General features: G+C 40.9%; 1 protein-coding gene across 1 annotated transcript in view; it reads left to right on the forward strand.

Annotated features, from left to right (window-relative positions):
- Positions 1 to 2464: 2464 nt before the first annotated feature.
- Cenpe (centromere protein E) overlaps positions 2465 to 17727 on the forward strand; it is a 58531-nt gene continuing 43268 nt past the window's right edge. The window contains exons 1-15 of the mRNA XM_050158430.1: positions 2465 to 2578; positions 4319 to 4410; positions 5528 to 5617; positions 5756 to 5874; positions 6575 to 6694; positions 7355 to 7436; positions 7609 to 7676; positions 7756 to 7821; positions 9700 to 9751; positions 10764 to 10851; positions 11909 to 12038; positions 13517 to 13636; positions 14700 to 14858; positions 16707 to 16875; positions 17629 to 17717. Coding sequence (XP_050014387.1) covers positions 2523 to 2578; positions 4319 to 4410; positions 5528 to 5617; positions 5756 to 5874; positions 6575 to 6694; positions 7355 to 7436; positions 7609 to 7676; positions 7756 to 7821; positions 9700 to 9751; positions 10764 to 10851; positions 11909 to 12038; positions 13517 to 13636; positions 14700 to 14858; positions 16707 to 16875; positions 17629 to 17717 — 1500 coding nt within the window. The 5' untranslated portion in view covers positions 2465 to 2522. The remainder of the gene's footprint in view (positions 2579 to 4318; positions 4411 to 5527; positions 5618 to 5755; positions 5875 to 6574; positions 6695 to 7354; positions 7437 to 7608; positions 7677 to 7755; positions 7822 to 9699; positions 9752 to 10763; positions 10852 to 11908; positions 12039 to 13516; positions 13637 to 14699; positions 14859 to 16706; positions 16876 to 17628; positions 17718 to 17727) is intronic.

Below are 17727 nucleotides of genomic sequence, written 5' to 3' on the forward strand. Positions count from 1 at the left end.
GAATTTACTCTGTAGATCAAGCTGGCCTTGAACTCGCACATCTGCCTGCTTCTGCCTCCCAGTGCTGGGATTAAAGGCGTGCACCACCACTGCTGGGTTAGTGCGCAATCAAACGTTTTATACTTTTATCGGCAACAATAATATCATGACAATTACCAAGATCAATACAGTTGTAGTTGCCAGGATACAGTGAAGTCTGCAAGTCATACAGGGTTCACAAGATTAATTGTCCTTTTAAGCCTTCGGGCTTTTTTAACTACTAAGGGAACAGACAGAGAAGCACAAAGCAGCCTGAATGCTTTGCTGCCTGAGGGAGTACATCAGTCTCTCAGGAACTGGAAGGCGCCCTGTGTCCCAGGAGCCGTGGACTCTTAAAGACCATGACACATACATCTCGAGGCAGCTAGGGTAGGCCAACTCCATGGCGCCCTGTTACCTATAACTCCAGTTCCAGAGGATCTGAAACCCTTTTCTGGCTTCTGAGAGCGCCTTCACTCACACACACACACACACACACACACACACACACACACACACACACATCCTTACACACACGCACACAATCTTATACACACATCCTTACACACACACAATTAAAAATACAACTAAAGAAAAAACATAGCATGAATTTATGGTAACATTTCCATCCCAATTTACACCAAGTTTTCGCTTAAACTTTGTTTTATTTTTATGTCTCTTGTGCAAAAATATGGGTTCCTAACAACAACAGCACAATTATTGACTGGTTTTATTTCCTAAAATAATATCAATATTATTTCAAAAATACTTATAAATAAAAGATAATTTTTATTACTTTCCAACTTAGGGTGTATTCACCAAAGATGTTTAACTTATTTTTGAAGCCATTTGGAATAACAATTCTGTGTGCAATTAACTCATTCAATTAGTTTTGTTGTGGTTTTTTTAGAACGTTGTAGAAGAGGTAATTTATGATACAATATGTAAAGTGTTAACGAAGTTCCAAATCACTGCATGGAAAAATAATAAAGATGACATAGAAATTTCCTTTTCACGTCCTTCTTCCACTGTGATTTTCAAAGGTAGACAAGCGCGCCCCCTAGGGGACGTTTGGCCATAGCTGGTTTTCCCAGCAGATGCTACTGTAGAGGGAGGTCTGGGATGCTGACCTCCATCCTCCCAGGCCATCAGCTGTAACAAAGAGCCATCCAGTCACAGCTACCGAGAAGCACTGTCATGTAAGTAAACCCTTTCCTCTTAGATTTTGGTACCCCCTTCATTTTATCTTAATAGCAACAAAAAATAGTTCTTCAAATAAAAGAAAATTATAATGTACACAACTTGCTCCTCAATTCTTCTACTCAGTATCTAGGGAGCGTTTCAAAGCAGTCGATGGATGTATACATCAACGCCTCCTGCAGGAAGACAATACTTCATTGTGCAGAGGTGTGATAATTCACCGAACTCTTTTCCAGTAGATATTTGGCTTTTGTTGTTGTTGTTGTTGTTGTTGTTGTTTTCTCTATGGAAAATAATTCTACAGTAGAAATTTTGGCATATTCATCTTTTTGTAGTTTTGCAAAATCCACAACTTAAGGTGAATTTCTGTAAGTATTAATACAACTTTGCTAAGTGTCCCTGATCACTCTCCATGAGGCAAGAGCAAATTTGAACTTCCTGTGTCAAGGACCGGCCTTGACAAAAATACTTCTTACCAGGGTAGGGGCGTGGAATTAAAGAAATATAAGTAAAGAATATGTAGATGCATAAAAAATAGTAAGACAGAAAACATAGAAAGTAATGGGAGGGCACACCTTTAATCCCAGCACTTGGGAGGCCAGAGGCAAGTGGATCTCTGTGAGTTCGAGGCCAGCCTGGTCTGCAAGAGCTAGTTTCAGGACAGGCACCAATAACTACAGAGAAACCCATTCTCGAAAATCCAAAAAGAAAGAAAAGAAAGAAAGAAAGAAAGAAAGAAAGAAAGAAAGAAAGAAGAGAAGAGAAGAGAAGAGAAGAGAAGAGAAGAGAAGAGAAGAGAAAAAAGAAAAGAAAACGGGAAAACGCCTCAATGCAGTTCCAAAGAATACAAATGTCTTCCTTTTCTGACCGGACAGAGAGTTCCAACTCTTCCCATTGGAGGCTTTAAAACAAAGCAAAGGTTTAGTTTGGATTATTTTTTTAAAGATTATAAAATTTTTCTGCAAACTGACAGCTCTCTGAGGGTGGGGTAGGAAGGAAGCTGGTGCTCGGTGGCTCCTGACTAATAATCCATTACAGGACCACTCTCGCTGCTCTGTGTTTCTCAGTTCCGCGATCCCTGATCCCTGATCGTCCCCCGCCTACTTTGGAACCACGGACACGCCCACCGCCTCCCCGCACCCCCTCCCGCTCCCGCGGGGCGCGTGGACGGTCCCGTGACGTCATGACGCTGCGCAGCCCAATCAGCTGCGACGTTAAGGACATTTTAAATTTAAAGGCGGGGCGGTCCCGGAGCTTGGTGGACGCCGTTGATTTCTGCGTTTTCCTGGGCTGCAGCCGGCGGGATGGCGGAGGAGGCAGCGGTGGCGGTGTGCGTGCGGGTGCGGCCGCTCAACAGCAGGTAGGCGGCGTGGGCCGGCGGGGGACGGGCGACTGCGCTACCCTCCCGTGTGGGGACCTGTGCCCCGGCCGCGCTGTCCCGGCTCGCCCCGGAGCAGGACTCCGTGTTTCCTGAGGACAAGTTCAGACCGCGACGGGGACAGAAAATGTGCTGTTGTGGAGAAGGGTCGGAAATGCTAGAAAGACAGGGCAGGAAGTGGGAAATGCAGTCTCCTGGGTTTGCTAGCTTCCGGCCTTCAGCTAGAGATGCCAAAGCTTTTGGTGTTCGCGAAATTGGTATCGAACGAGTTGAGAGTCTCAAAATTGGGGATTTCTTGTACTTAAGAAGTTCCTTCCCTAATTTGGGAAACGTTTTCTTCTGGTTTGCTTTGACTGTCAACTTGACAGCCTAGTTTTATCTGAGGGAGACTCTGCTGGAGGGTTCAGGCCAGTGTGGGTGGTGCCATCCTTGCTCATGGGATCCAGGGCTGTATAAGAAAGCTAGCTGAGCAGAAGCCAGAGAGAGCAGAACAGCTAGCAGTATTTTTTTCATGGATATTGCCTCTGCTCCTACTTGAAACCGTGCCCAACTTTCCCTCAGTGCTAGAAGTGTAAGCTGAAATAAACCTGTTCTTCTCCAAGTTGCTTTTGATCAGAATATTTTGTCGTAGCAACGGAAAGTAAACTAGAACAGCGTGTGTACTGGTAAGCCATTGCAATACACTGTGGAAAGTGAGCGTGGAAAATGTGGGAAGAGACATTGAACCTTCGATGGTGATTGGTTGATGGGCGCCTGGTACCAGGAAAATCCAGACACTTTCCACCAAAGAAAGGATAGGCAGTTACTTGATGGATGGGTCAATGGTTGGTTAATGTGGTCTGCTTGGTGTGTATAGGAATTTAGAGGAAGATGGCATTGAAGAGATTAGAGTGCTCGTTGTGGCTCACAGCTTTAGTCCCAGCACTCTGGAGGCAGAGGCAGGGGTATCTCTGAGTTGTAGACCAGCCTCGGCTACCCAGTGAGTTCTAGGCCAACCAGGGCTACTTACTGAGACTCTGGAGAGAGAGAGAGAGAGAGAGAGAGAGAGAGAGAGAGAGAGAGAGAGAGAGAGAGAGAGAGAGAGAGAGAGAGAGATTGAGATTAGTGGGATCATTCAGGTAATTTATGACGTGTTAAGTTTTCCAGAAGTTTCCAACCTTGTTTTTAAGGGTTTCAGACAGACGGTAGACCCCACACAGCTAGACATAACCATGAATATAGTGCAGCATAAAGCCATAATCATACATGAAACTATAAAACTTTACTTTACAAGAGGTTGGGGGGGGTTTACTCTTTTTTTTTTTTTTTTTTTTTTTTTTTTTTTTTTTTTTGTNTTTTTTTTTTTTTTTTTTTTTTTTTTTTTTTTTTTTTTTTTTTTTTGTAGCAGTCTATTGGAAGATTCTCCATGAACTTTGTAGATGACAGCATCGGGTCACATGTGAAAAGTCAGACACCCCTAGGAGAGGAACCTAATCCGAGTAGTGCTTTGCACTGCTCCCCTTCCGGGCTGGTGTTTAGAGTGAGGGCCTTCACTGATGAGAATCAGGTCGCTAAGGTTCATTTAAGACAGCTAAGTCCTGATCTCCCAAGGCAGACTTTCTGTAATTGCCAGGTTCTTAAGGGCTTTCTTTAGAATGTGAAATGTTTTAGATGATCCTTCCTGTGGTCCGACCTCTGTGTTCACTTTACGTTATTCTAAAGTTCTGGGTTCTCTTCTTCCAGAGAAGAAGAACTTGGAGAGGATGCCCATGTTTACTGGAAAACTGAAAGTAATACTATTTACCAGAGTGATGGGGGGAAATCCTTCAATTTTGGTAAGTTTATAACAGCATCGAAAGTTATCGTGTGCGGGTGTAGCCTCTGTTCCTTGCACTCTGAAGTCTGAAGGCAGGAGGATCAGGAGTTCAAGGGCAACCTGAACTACAAAATAAGTGCTCTCAGCTGAGCCGTTTTCCCAGACCCTAGGTTGTCACCCTGTTAAAACTAAAATGATCGGAAAAGTATGTGACATAAAATGATCCCTGGTAAACAGCCATTTTATAATATAGTGTTAGAGGTAAAGTGTATGTTTAGGGGATTATAAGACTGAGGGTACCGGTTCCCCAAGACTTTACTACTAAATAAGCTTTGGTGGCCCTCTCCACATATAGAAGAACTCAGCCACTGCCTGAGGTTGAAGTACAAGCGGCTGCCAACTCCCCTCCACCTGAAATCCTGACTTTACACAGCCTGTGTGTGGTGCTTGGTTTTCCCATGACTTCTGCCTGTGGGATGACTGATAGGGTCGAAGCACGCCGATTGCTGGGTTCCTTGTTGTCCCCTGTGAACTTTTTCACCATGGAAACTGTCACCTTTTTTTTTTTTTTTTAAGTGTATTAACAAAAGCAAAGATTCAGATCCTAGAGTGGAAAATTTATCAGTACAGATGCCTACATTTAGCAGGCAGACGACTGTTTCCTGTCACATTTTTTTGTTTGATGTTTTCTTGATTTAGCTTGAGCTAGGCTTTTGGCAAGATATGTTATAAAATAAGATTTCTCAAAAATCGCGGCTCACATTTTCTAAGTACCAATATGATCACAATAATTCTATAAAGATGGTACTGTAGCTGTCATAAATTCTAGACTGAGGCCCAACACTCAGAGAATCCAATCAGGATTGTACCTAGCAGACTCTAGACCCATCTGAGCCACTGTGCTCTGCGGCCTTTGAAAATGCATAGGGTTGTTGACTTGTAGGTTTTTTTCTATATGAAGACCAGAACATTTTCCCCTTGAGAAGATTGTTTACTGAAAAAGAAAAAAATTAAAGAAATAAAATCCTAGCTATGTCACCATTTTAGACCCTGATGGTTTATTTCTTTGGGTACTTTTTAACACTTGGAAAATGCAATTGATATGTTTGATTGAATTTCTGTGTTGTTCTTTTTAGATCGTGTCTTTCATAGTAATGAATCCACTAAAAATGTGTACGAAGAAATCGCCGTACCGATCATCAATTCTGCCATACAGGGCTACAACGGTCTGTATTCACTTCCTGTTGCAGGAATGCCTTAGGTCTTCAGTGTTCATTCCATTAACTTAAGTATTGGTAGTTTTATTCACTAGAAGTTCGTTTTGAGTCTTTGTGTGTGTTTGTCTGTTTTACTTGCGTTTACAGGTACCATATTTGCCTATGGGCAAACTGCATCAGGAAAAACGCATACTATGATGGGCTCTGAGGACTGTGTGGGAGTTATACCCAGGGCAATCCATGACATTTTCCAAAGGATTAAGAAGGTAACAGCGTCAGACTTCCTAGCACGTGTAGGGAAAAGTAGTGGCAGATGAGTGGCAATTGGTGAAAGTCGGGCACACTTATCTCCCGATAAGATAAGCATAGCATTGCCTCACACGCTTCCTAGAACTTGAAGTTCTCAGATTTATTTCCCACTGAGTCCCAGAACAATATTATTCCCAACAACAAGCAGACTAAGCAGTAGGGGATCCTATCTGAACAGTTAGTTCCATGTTAGCTTTGTTTAGTTACCAGTTTTGCCTTTTTTTTGTTTATTTTGTCTTTTCAAGACAGGGTTTCTCTGTAGCTTTGAAGCCTGTCCTGGAACTAGCTCTTGCAGACCAGGCTGGCCTTGAACTCCTGCCTCCGCCTCCCAAGTGCTGGGATTAAAGGCGTGCACTACCCACTGCCCAGCTGGTTTCTAGTGATTCCTTAGGAGCCCTAAGAATGAACTGTGAAGTAAAGAGAAGGAAAGCGGGGTCATTATTTACAAAGCTTGGGCACAAAAGCCCGAGCATCTATTGTCAGGGCTTCCTTTTGAGCCTAGACAACTTGTTACTTCTTAAATACCACTTTTGTGGTTTTTATCAGCATATAGCCGTGGATTCTGTTGGCTTCGCAGATAACTCCTTTTGGGCTCTTTGCTCTCAGTATGTGACTGTGTAATACCAGCTTATAAATGGGTGATTTTTTTCCTCCTAGTTTCCTGAGAGAGAATTTCTCTTACGGGTGTCTTACATGGAGATCTACAATGAAACTATTACAGACTTACTCTGTAGTGCCCAAAAAATGAAACCTTTGATAATTCGGGAAGACATCAACGTGAGTAAAAGAACTAGGTGACGTCACTGGGTCAGCATAGAATGGGCCTGCCAGCTGTCAGTCAGGGAGGAAGGTGGCTTTCAGGGGACCCTACGCACAATGCTGAACCCTTTGCTACAAGGAAAAGAGTCATTGCCTTCACTTGTGAACCTCACTTTAAGAGGAACCAGTTTGGATTCAGTAGCCATATGAATGTCCCTAATCAACTAAAAGTCCTGTCAGGAACAGCACTGGTACCAATGATGGGGTTGATAGGGGTATGAGAGGTAAAGGGTGGTAGAGAAATCCAACTATATGTATGAAATAGTCATATATAATGGTATGAATTTATTTAAAACTTAATGAATTAATATGACTAAGGGCATAAAATGTATTTGATGCAGAAAGTTTATATTTTAAAATAGGTTTTTTCTAATTGCCCATTCTAAGTATATGAAAGTTCACTGAGCTGTACATATTTTGAGTCTGCATAATTTTGGTTTGTGAAGTATTTATTTGCAAGTTTCTTTTTATAATGAAGTTTATAAAATAAGTGAATAAGTTGGTTTTTTTCTACAGAATAATCATTCCCTCTTTTTTTTTTACTTTCCCAAATTCTACAGTAGATTTTAACTTTGAAAGCAAACTTTGTCTAATATTTTCATAATTAACTGTTTTCAGAGAAATGTATATGTTGCTGATCTTACAGAAGAAGTGGTTTATACAGCAGAAATGGCTTTGAAATGGATCACAACAGGAGAAAGTAAGGCTGCTGTATTTTTAAGTGCATACTAGAACTATCAAGTCCCATGTTTTATTAGCTAAAATAAGATGGGCTCCAACTAGACTTGTTGCATTGAGCAGAAGTGCAGCCTGATGTCTTTCTTGTGCTTTAAGTCGATACATGGTTGACATATAGCTCATTATTTTTACAGAGAACAGACATTATGGAGTAACCAAAATGAATCAAAGAAGCAGTCGCTCCCATACGATTTTTAGGATGGTAGGTGATTCTGTCCTCCTACACTTGGTCTTTCCAAAGAAGAATTTACTCATTTTGACAAGCTGCCTTTTCTACCTAGATTTTGGAAAGCAGAGAAAAAGGTGAATCTTCTAACTGTGACGGGTCTATCAAAGTGTCACACCTGGTGAGTGTTTATAAACATCATTCCGTGTGGGCCCGGAGAGACAGGCTGTTGGGGGGCTGCTTGAATAAGAACTGTTTACTAAGTAGGAACAAAGGGTCAATAGCTGACAGAATAAGTGATCGTCGGAATAGCCTCGGGTACTAGCTGCGCAGTTGGTGTAAGGGTTAGCCTCGGGTACTAGCTGAGCAGTTGGTGTAAGGGTTAGCCTCGGGTACTAGCTGAGATGCTAGTGTAGTGGTCAGCTCATCTTTGTTCCTGTGTGTGATGGCTGTACAACTGCAAGAACAATCTTCTCCAGCCTGAGAGTTGAATCTTGGAATTTGAATATGTTTTATTTATTTGTTTGTTTTTAAATCTTAGCCAGTGTAACTTAAAAGAGTATGATAAAAACAAAAAGTATGAAGAATGGTTAAAACATTTTTTGTAGCAATGAGAAAGCATGTTTATAAATGTGGGAATTCTGTTGTTCATCCCTTTGCTGATTTGCCGCATGTGAGTCTCAGGATAACCTGGGCCAGCCTGTCTGCATCCTGTAAAACCCTCCTGGGAAAGAAATGTTCCCTCTGGAGTCTTCTTCTGGCTTTTTGGGCAGCTGATTTCTGGTTTTTCTCCTGGCCTTGGGAATGTTATTCCCCAGCATCCTTCAGCTCTGAGTCCTCTGTGCTGTCTTTCCTCTTACCCTTCGGTGGTTCTCTGGCTTCAGGTTTCAGGGCCACAGTCGTTCCTTTAGGAGGCTGAATCCCTGTGCTACCCTCTTGCATAAAGCCTTCCAGTAGCTCCCTGCATTTCAGAAGCCCCATGCTTCCAGCCCTGCTTTCAAGACGCCACACAATCTGGCCCATGCCTACAGTCGTACACGGTCGCTGCAGTTCACCGGTTTGGTGGATGTTGGGTTTGGCTTGTCCCGACAGGCTAGCCTGGAGCTCGTGGCAGTCCTCCTGCCTTTACTTCCCAGATTCCAGGATCACATCTAAGCAGCTAGATCCTTTCTGGGTTATTAGCGAACACTCTAAGGGAGTCTGCTTTGTGAACTGGCATGCTGACCTTTCTACACGGTACTGTTTGTATTCATCTCTTCATAGCTGACTCCCTCCCTCTTCTCTGTCACTTACATGTAGACCTAATAGCAGGCCTTCCCCTGCCTCCTGTTCCAGAGAACATACTGTGTCCCTCTGTGCCCTTTTCCAGCGATCTAAATCTTCTCTTGTGTGTATAAATCCCTCCGTCTTCTCACAAAGCTTCTCTGTAGAAGGGGAGGCCTGAAAGAGCAGAACTTGTGCATGGCTCTCTGCTGTTGCTCAGCACCTAGCATGCTGCCCACATTGTGATTCTCAGTTTTCTCTGTGTTACTTATGAAATGAGAGGCCAGTGCTCTTAAAAGCTACTGTGTAGTGTGTACATACATGCCAGCCCAGCAAAATAAGAACCATGTGAATGAGCCTCATGTCTAAAGAGCTTGGATGTGCAGTTAAGGATGTATTCATTCTAGGTATACAAGAAGGGTAAAGGTTTCAAAACTCCATTGAGAAGACAGTGTTTGCTTTGGTTCTTGAGTGCAGAGTAAGGATGAACTAAAACATTAGAAATAAAGAGGAAAAGCATCAAAAGCCACAGCAGAGTCCAGGTTGCTAAGATTATATTTTCCTCTCTAAAGTACTGGGCATTGTATAGGGCACACCTCAGCAACATAGAGGATGGATAGACAGACAGACAGATGAAAGAGAAGAGATAAGGAACAAGACATGGAGATCAGTGTGGCTTAGTTTAAAAAAAGAAAAGGCCTAAATAGTAGGCTGGGAGATAAAGTATTTCTTCACCAAGTTAGAGTTTATTGTTTCTAGTTACACCTCCTAACACATATTTGCATCTGTCTTACAGAATTTGGTTGATCTTGCGGGCAGTGAAAGAGCTGCTCAAACAGGAGCTGAAGGTAATAAAACTTGGTGGTGTCTAACCATGCATTTTAAAGTGCTGATAGTGTAATGATTTCCAGATGAGAGTCTTTATGATAAATCAAACTTAATAACTTTGACCTACTACTGCACCAACCCAGTTTTGCATCAGTTTTGCAGATGATAGGGCTGTGCAGCTGGGAAGTCCAGGAATGTATTAAAAACCATCTAAGCTGTCTTGATTAGAACATTAAGAAAGGCCATGGACGGCATCCTTCTAGTGCTAATATACTGGCTCGATGCTTTGCTGTTTACTTGGACACCGTATTTCAGAACACTTTCCCTCCATTGAAGAACACAGTGACCATGACTATTGCTCAGAAGGAAAAGAACAGGAATCAGAATCACTCCAAGAAGACTCTGTCTAGTATCTGAACTGCAGAGCTCGGATGTGTCCCTACAGGGAGAGTGTAGCATTGAGTCCAGATTTAACTGGATACTTGTAACTTTTCATGACAAGACTGACCATTTGATTTTTCCTGTTCTTTTTGTATGAGTAATAAAACATAAGAAAAACTAAGTAAGATAGTAGAGTTCAAATAAATCGATAAAAGTAAAATAACTCTCATAAGCAAAAGAAAAGTTTGAATATTTTAGTGTGTTTTTTCAAGGTTTGCATTTTAACTTTTTGAATGATGTAAGCATCTTAACAGTTTAAAAATTCCTGGCATTTGATTGGAAGTCCATGATTGCTTTTATTTAAAGGTTTATAAAAAGACTTAACTGTGATTAGAGGACCTTGGGAAGCAGGCATTTTTTTTCCCGTCTTAGTTTCCATTTTCTCGATGTTATTTTCTCTCGCATGGTGTTTCTGCTCGTCTTCATATGTAGGCAGACTAGAAAGAGAACTCCTAGTATTGAGAGTGAGCTCAGGTTGAACCACAGCCTTAGATCTTCGCATCATCTGTCCCTTTCACATCTGACTCAGGACTTAGAAGCAAGCACTTCATCTAGCACAGAGGCTGAAAGTTTCACATTTGTCTAACTCAGGTGTGCGACTCAAAGAAGGCTGTAATATAAACCGGAGTTTATTTATTTTGGGACAAGTGATTAAGAAACTTAGTGATGAACAAGTTGGGTAAGTTGTATTATATACTTATTTCTTATGGGTTTTTATTATTTGGAGAATTGTAATACTTTAGTCGTAATCAAGTGTATTGATTTCTTCTACATTGTTAAGGTTTTGGATTTTTGTGAGCTGTCTTTCAGTTTTTTTTCTTTTTAAGCTTGTGTGTTTATTTGAGATGTGATAATTGGATAGAGTACAGTGTGACATTTTGGTCATGTGGCGTTCTTAAGAACGTTTCATCTCTTAAGAATCTGTGATATTCCGGTTGTACAGCTTAGCATTTTTCTTTGCTCCTCATGTGTGGGAGCCCTAGGTGATTTGGGCTCCTACTCCTCTAACTGCCTTCCCAAGGCCCTTCCATAGCTGGTGCAGTGCACTCTGCAGGTGTTGGAGCCACAGCGTTTCCATCCCCACTCCAGCACTGATGTGCCAACCACACTGCTTCTGTATCTTAATCCTCAGTTGTTTGCCTAGAGAATCCTTTCCTTAAATGTTCTTTTTCTTTTTAATTTTGCAAACACAACTGATGGTCAGAGGACAGCTCTTAGGAATCTCGTCTCTCCTGTCACCTTGTGGAACCCAAGTCTAATTTAGCTCTTCAGACCTCTGCAGAGGGGCCTCTACCGACTGGGCCATCTCATCAGCCTTTTAAATTTTTTTGGTGTTTCAAGACAGGGTTTCTCTGTGTAACAGCTCTGGCTGTCCGAAACTCACTTTGTAAACCAGGCTAGCCTCAAACTCACAGATCTGCCTGCTGGGATTAAAGGTGTTTGCTATGCATCCAGCTTTAATATTTTTGTTTTTTATTAGCATATAATGTGCTTCATTCATTGTGACATCTTAATATATGTGCATAATTTATGAGCATAGATTCTTACACAAATAACTATAACCTACTAAGTTTATTTCCTATCTTAAGTATTCTTAATTAGCAGACTAATCTGCCTTATACAACCTGTAAAAATTTAATTTATAAGATTATGAGTACATGTTCATTTTCTTAAAGGACAACATTTTTATGTATGCACTCTCAACCCTTTTCTTCCCATACTTGTTTCTTGCTAAGTGGTTTCATAAATTACCGAGATAGCAAACTGACACGAATTCTTCAGAATTCCTTGGGAGGAAATGCAAAAACCCGCATCATCTGCACAATTACTCCAGCATCGTTCGATGAAACCCTAACAACTCTCCAGGTGAGTTTAATTTTCATCTCGTTACACTGTAGGGAATGCCCGGCTTTCAGAAGAAAACATTCTCCACTGAAATGACAAGCCCCCTGGTGTGCCTGCTATAGAACAGACATGCAGCCTAGCAAACAGCATTCTTAGTGTTATTTCCCAGGCTTTAGTATTTGTAGCCCATCTCTGTAGTTTTGGGAACATCCAATACTTTTAACTGAAGTGATTTGATCCTTTCTTTAAATAACTGTATATCTATTGATTATGTGGTAACTAGAAACTTTGTTAGATTCATAAATGAAACACTAGTGTTACTTGCCACAAATAGTGATTATAAAAATATATAATGTGTGTGTGACCAAACATTTAGTGACTTTCTCCTAGCAGTTGGCTGCATAAGAACTGCAGGCCTGCGTTTTCTATTGAAAAAGAAAGGATATGGAAAGGGAAAATGGAAAACAAGTTAATAAAGCAACTTTCTCAGTAAGGGTCCAGTGTTGTTTGTTAATGATTACCTGAAGATTGTCACCTATGACTCTTAGCTGCTGCAGGGGTGGGGGATGAAGCTCTGAGAGAATGCTTGCAGAGCAGACACAGACCCTAAGTTCTCCCCATGGTGGGAAAATGCTTCAAAGCTGAGCATGATGGCACATGCCCCAGATCCCAGGGTTTAGGAGACTGAAGCAGATGGACTGGCCTGGGTAACATAAAACACTCTCTCTAAAACAAATTAAGCCGACTGTAATGATGTGTGTCTCTAGTTGTAGCTCCTGGGAAGCAGAAACGAGATGATTTCTCTAAGTGTTAGACTAGCTTGCTCTGCCTATGAAGTCTCAGGCCAGTCTGACCATGTAACAAGATCCTGTCTACAAAAAAAAAGAATTATAGCTGTTGAGTACTGGGTCAGGGTGCTGCTGGCCTCACAGTGTTTATAAAGTAGATGAGACTTGACTTCCAACGTAATTATCTTGAATTAGTAAGCTGGCAAATAAGAATGGAGTCCTGGGAGCTCAGTCCTGGGAGCTGGAGAGATGGCTCCGTGGACAAAGCACTTCATTCACTAGTGTAAGGGCCGGAGTCCCAGCATCCAAGCTCACATGCAGAGCACCTCTCCTGTACCTCCGCACCCAGGAAACAAAGCCAAGGGATCCCAGGTCAAGCTGACTGGCTGGACTAGCCTAATCAACAAGCTCCAGGTTCAGGAAGAAACTCTGCTCTGTAAAGAAGGTGTAGCAGTCAATGGAGATATCTAACAATAACCCTTGCCCTCCGTGTGCACACACAGAATATGCACACATGTGCCTGCACACATGAACACACCACATACACAACAGTCCCCCACCCAGCGAAGATCAGAACAAAGGTTAAAAGAAAGGACAGATAATTTCAGCCAAAAATGCTATTTTTTTTTTTCAAAGAAACTTTATTACAAGAAGTAAGTATATTGATTATCGGAATTCTTTTAATATTGAACATCTTACGTTTTGTCCCAGTTTGCCAGCACTGCTAAATATATGAAGAATACTCCTTATGTTAATGAGGTGTCAAATGATGAAGCTCTCTTGAAAAGGTACAGAAAGGAAATAGTGGATCTCAAAAAACAACTGGAGGAGGTATGTATGATTTTTATTTGGGTAAAGGATTAAGAACCAATATAGAATGATGGACATCTGCCTCAGAGACTATAAATTTATGAATATATGAATCAATACAACTTAATTTTAAAGCAAATGGATTTTAGCTTAAAATAATTCAATTCACAAAGTTTTAACTTTAGGAAATAAGATGGAACTTAGTGGTAGTGTTGCCTGGAATATACAGGGCCCTGGGTCTATCTTCAACAACAAAAGGAGTTTACTACAACCTGAAATACCTTGTTTCTGAATGTTGAAGATGTCGTTAAGTCGACAGGATGATTTTCCAGTGTGTGCAAAGCCCTGAGCTTACCCCCTTACCCCCCAGCACCTCAGACAAACCAAGCCTATGGTGGATGCCTATAATATAAGTACCTCGGGGTTGGAGGCTGGGAAACCTGGGAATTCAGGGTCATCCTTTGCTGTGTAACCATTTCTAGACCAGCCAAGACTACATGTGTCTCAAAAAACAAAAATGAACGAGGGGGCATGTCTTAAAATTATTAAGCTTTGTTGAGAGACCATGTATTTTCCTATGTGGATTGTATAGTGACCTAAGTCTACCTTGTGCTTTCACATTCTCCTGAACGCCTCTTCCACCCTGAGAAGGTGGCCTCTGAGAGTACACCAGCCAGCCTTTCTTCTGCTTCATTGTTTCTGTCATCATGTTCCTAAGCTTGTAAAAAACCTTTCCTTTTAGTAGGTCTTTTTAATGGATATCTCGTCTATTGCAGTTTTCAAATTTCAGCTTCTTTGACTTCCCTACCAATTTATATCTTCATAGACGATTAATAAAATTAACAGCATTATCCTAGCATGAAATATAGTATCCTAATGAAAAGAACTGTATATAGTTTATCTCTTAAGTTTAACTATTGGCTATGATAGCTACATGTTGGGTTTCTGTATGTAGACGATATCTTACTTGAATAAAATTAAAGTTCTCATAGATTACATGCAAATGTAATCTTCTGTTGTTGAAGCTATTTTCTATAGCCCGATTTTGCTACATTTATAGTTAACATAACCCAATATTTCTTAGGTAAATACAAAGACTCGGGCACAGGAAATGGAGAAAGATCAGCTGGCCCAGCTTCTGGATGAAAAAGACTTGCTCCAGAAAGTACAGGATGAGAAAATCCAGAACCTGAAGCGGATGCTGGTGACGTCGTCTTCTATTGCATTGCAGCAGGAGCTAAAGGTAGAGCTGCAAGATGTCAGAGAACACTACAGGTCTTTCTGTGTCCTCAAGATGTCAGAGAATATGACAGGTCTTTCTGAGTCCTTAAGATGTAACCCTTTATCCTTTGATATGGGTCCTTAAGAAACTTAGAGCACTCTGTGTGTTTGCCATGTATCAACTCTACCTAAGAAGGGAGTTGTAATTGCCTCTCCCCTGTCTGCATGTAAACAGATACTAATTCCAAAAAGTCTAGGGTGTTTGTAAAGACTGTCTGGACAATGGTTCGTAGTAAAGTCTAATGAAATTTGTAAGATGGGACTGGAGAGATGGCTCAGTGGTTAAGAGCACTGACTGCTCTTTCAGAGGACCCTGGTTCAATTCCTAGCACCCACATGGTAGCTCACAGCTGTCTGTAACTCCAGTTCTAGGGGATCCAACACCCTCACACAGAATATATACAGGCAAAACATGTGTATATTAAAATAAAATTAATAAATCTTTTTTTAAAAAAAAGAAACTTATAAATGACTAGGAACTAAGATCTCTAGGGTTTATGACAGTACCTTCTACTTAATTAATGGTAATATTAACTCAGGAAAACCGATTGACAATATAAATTAGTGTAGGGATCAAAATCCTACCTTCCAGCAGGTGTATTTATTCTTCCTGGGATAGGTTTCTGTTCAGTAGAAATGATGGAGTATTTAGGTTCAGAGGGTAGCCCTCAAAGCCAGACCGATCAAACTCTAATCTCAGTTCTGTCAGTTCCTAACTATATACTTTACCTGAAGGACAGCTTGATATCCAGTCTCATGAATGTGTATAACAGTCCTTTCTACACAGAAAATCCTAGTGTAAGCCTTCAGTGTAATTACCAGTAGGCATGTTGTGTAAGTCACTAGCAGGTGTACATTCATTCAAGAAGTGTTGGTTGACTAAGCAATAATCAGGAAATAGCTCAATGGAAGCAGATGCTTTAAGAAACAGCCACCATTTCCAAAAGCTTAAAAGTTTTGCAAATGCATGGTAAACATACTTTGAACTTAAAATGCACAGTGGCCAGGGCATATTAAAGTGCATTGAGGAATTTGAATGTGACATTATGCTAAGGACAATAGAGTCTTTTATGTAACATCAACATTGATCTTCAGAAAGGTATAGCTACTGTCTGCAGCAGATAAGTTATAGCTCTGGGAGAATTATGACTCTGGAAAGATAGCAAATTGTCCAATTGGGGAGGAAATGAGGGATAAACAAAACAGGACTTTGATGTTTTGGGCTTTGTTCCTTGGCTGTGGATACAGTGAAGCCGTGACTTATTTGTGAGAGCAATCTTTGAGGGGGGGAGGGCAAGTTCAAGTTAGGGTTTTCTTGTAGCTTTGGAGCCTGTCCTGGAACTCACTCTGTAGACCATGTTGGCCTCCAACTTACAGAGATTTGCCTGCCTCTGCTCGAGTGCTGGGATTAAAGGTGTGCACCAACACTAGCACTTGCAAAAGCAATCTTAAATCATGTGGTGAGGACGGAAACTGCTTTGCAGTGGGGCAGGGTAGACTGTGGGATATGACAGAGGACAGGGCTGCGCAAGAGAAAAGCGGTCTACTTCACTTCAGAATCAGCACTTAATTCTGTAATTGACAGAGGTGTTACATTTCTCTTTTGGTTCTTGGGATTTGAGCCAGGGCCTTGTGCAGGATAAGCATGTGATCTTCCACAGAACTCAGGGTGTTTTCTTGGAGTCCTAAGAATCCTGCCGTGCTGCTCACATAAAAATATATAAAAATAAGTAGTTTCCTTGTTTTTTATTTTGTCTCAGCTTGGGCCTGTGTGAAATAATTTTGATTTCTTTTTTTCTTGTTTTTTAAGATTAAAAAGAAACGAAGAGTTACTTGGTGCTATGGCAAAAGTAGCAAAATGAAGGAGTCAAACTATGTAAATGAATTTAAAGTCCCACTAAATGTAACTACAAGGACACATAAAACTTCTGTGACTTTTTTGCAAGAAAATTCTCTGAGATTGGGAGAGAATGATGAATGTAAGTACCTTCTTCAGTGGAACTACACCGAATTATAAATGTGTGTCCACAGACTCTAGCATGGTAAATGTGAGAAACATGGTTAAACACAGTGTTACAGTTCAGATATGATTGCAGTCACGAACATTATGAAATTCTGTTGATTCTTAAGCGTGAATTGTAAGTCAAGTACGGTGGCTTCTGTTTATAGTATCAGCGCTTGAGAGTCTGAGGCAGGAGGATTGCCAGGAATACAAAGCTAGACTGGGTTATAGTAAGACCGTGTCAAAAACAGAGCAATATAGTGTACGTGAAGTGTGTAAATCAGGTGCTTGATTTAATTTTGCTCTGAAGTTCAGTTAAAATGGTACCGTCTTCACATAACATCCAGCTAACCTTATTCTAGTTTTCAGAATGCCATTTATACCAATTCTATAGGACTGTGTTTCTGAATTGTTTCTCCAGCATTATAATCTTCTTTAGGGACATTTTAATCTACTGATACTGGTCAAATCTCAGATACAGAATATGTCATTTTTATCTGTATTGTCTCAAGGATCTTTATTTTATCACAATTCCAGTCAGCTTTCTTAATTCATACAGTAGTATGATCAGTGATTATATCTATTGTTGACATGCTCTTGGCAGTCATACCTGAATATAATTTCATTTGAGCTTTCATCTATTCACAACTTTTTATTAAACTTATTTTTATTTTTTGCGAAACTTATGCTAAATATGTTCATGACGTGCATCTTGTTTTTCTACTTACAGCACTCTCTGTTGAGTCTGATATGTTCAGTAACAGTCTTGAATCATTGGCTGAGGTAGAGTGGAATTCAGCAACAAAGATGCTAAGCGAGGTAACTAAGT

The sequence above is a fragment of the Alexandromys fortis genome, unplaced genomic scaffold (assembly GCF_014885135.2).
Source record: "Alexandromys fortis isolate MF-2015 unplaced genomic scaffold, M_Fortis_MF-2015_v1.1 scaffold_19, whole genome shotgun sequence".
Classification (NCBI taxonomy): domain Eukaryota; kingdom Metazoa; phylum Chordata; class Mammalia; order Rodentia; family Cricetidae; genus Alexandromys; species Alexandromys fortis.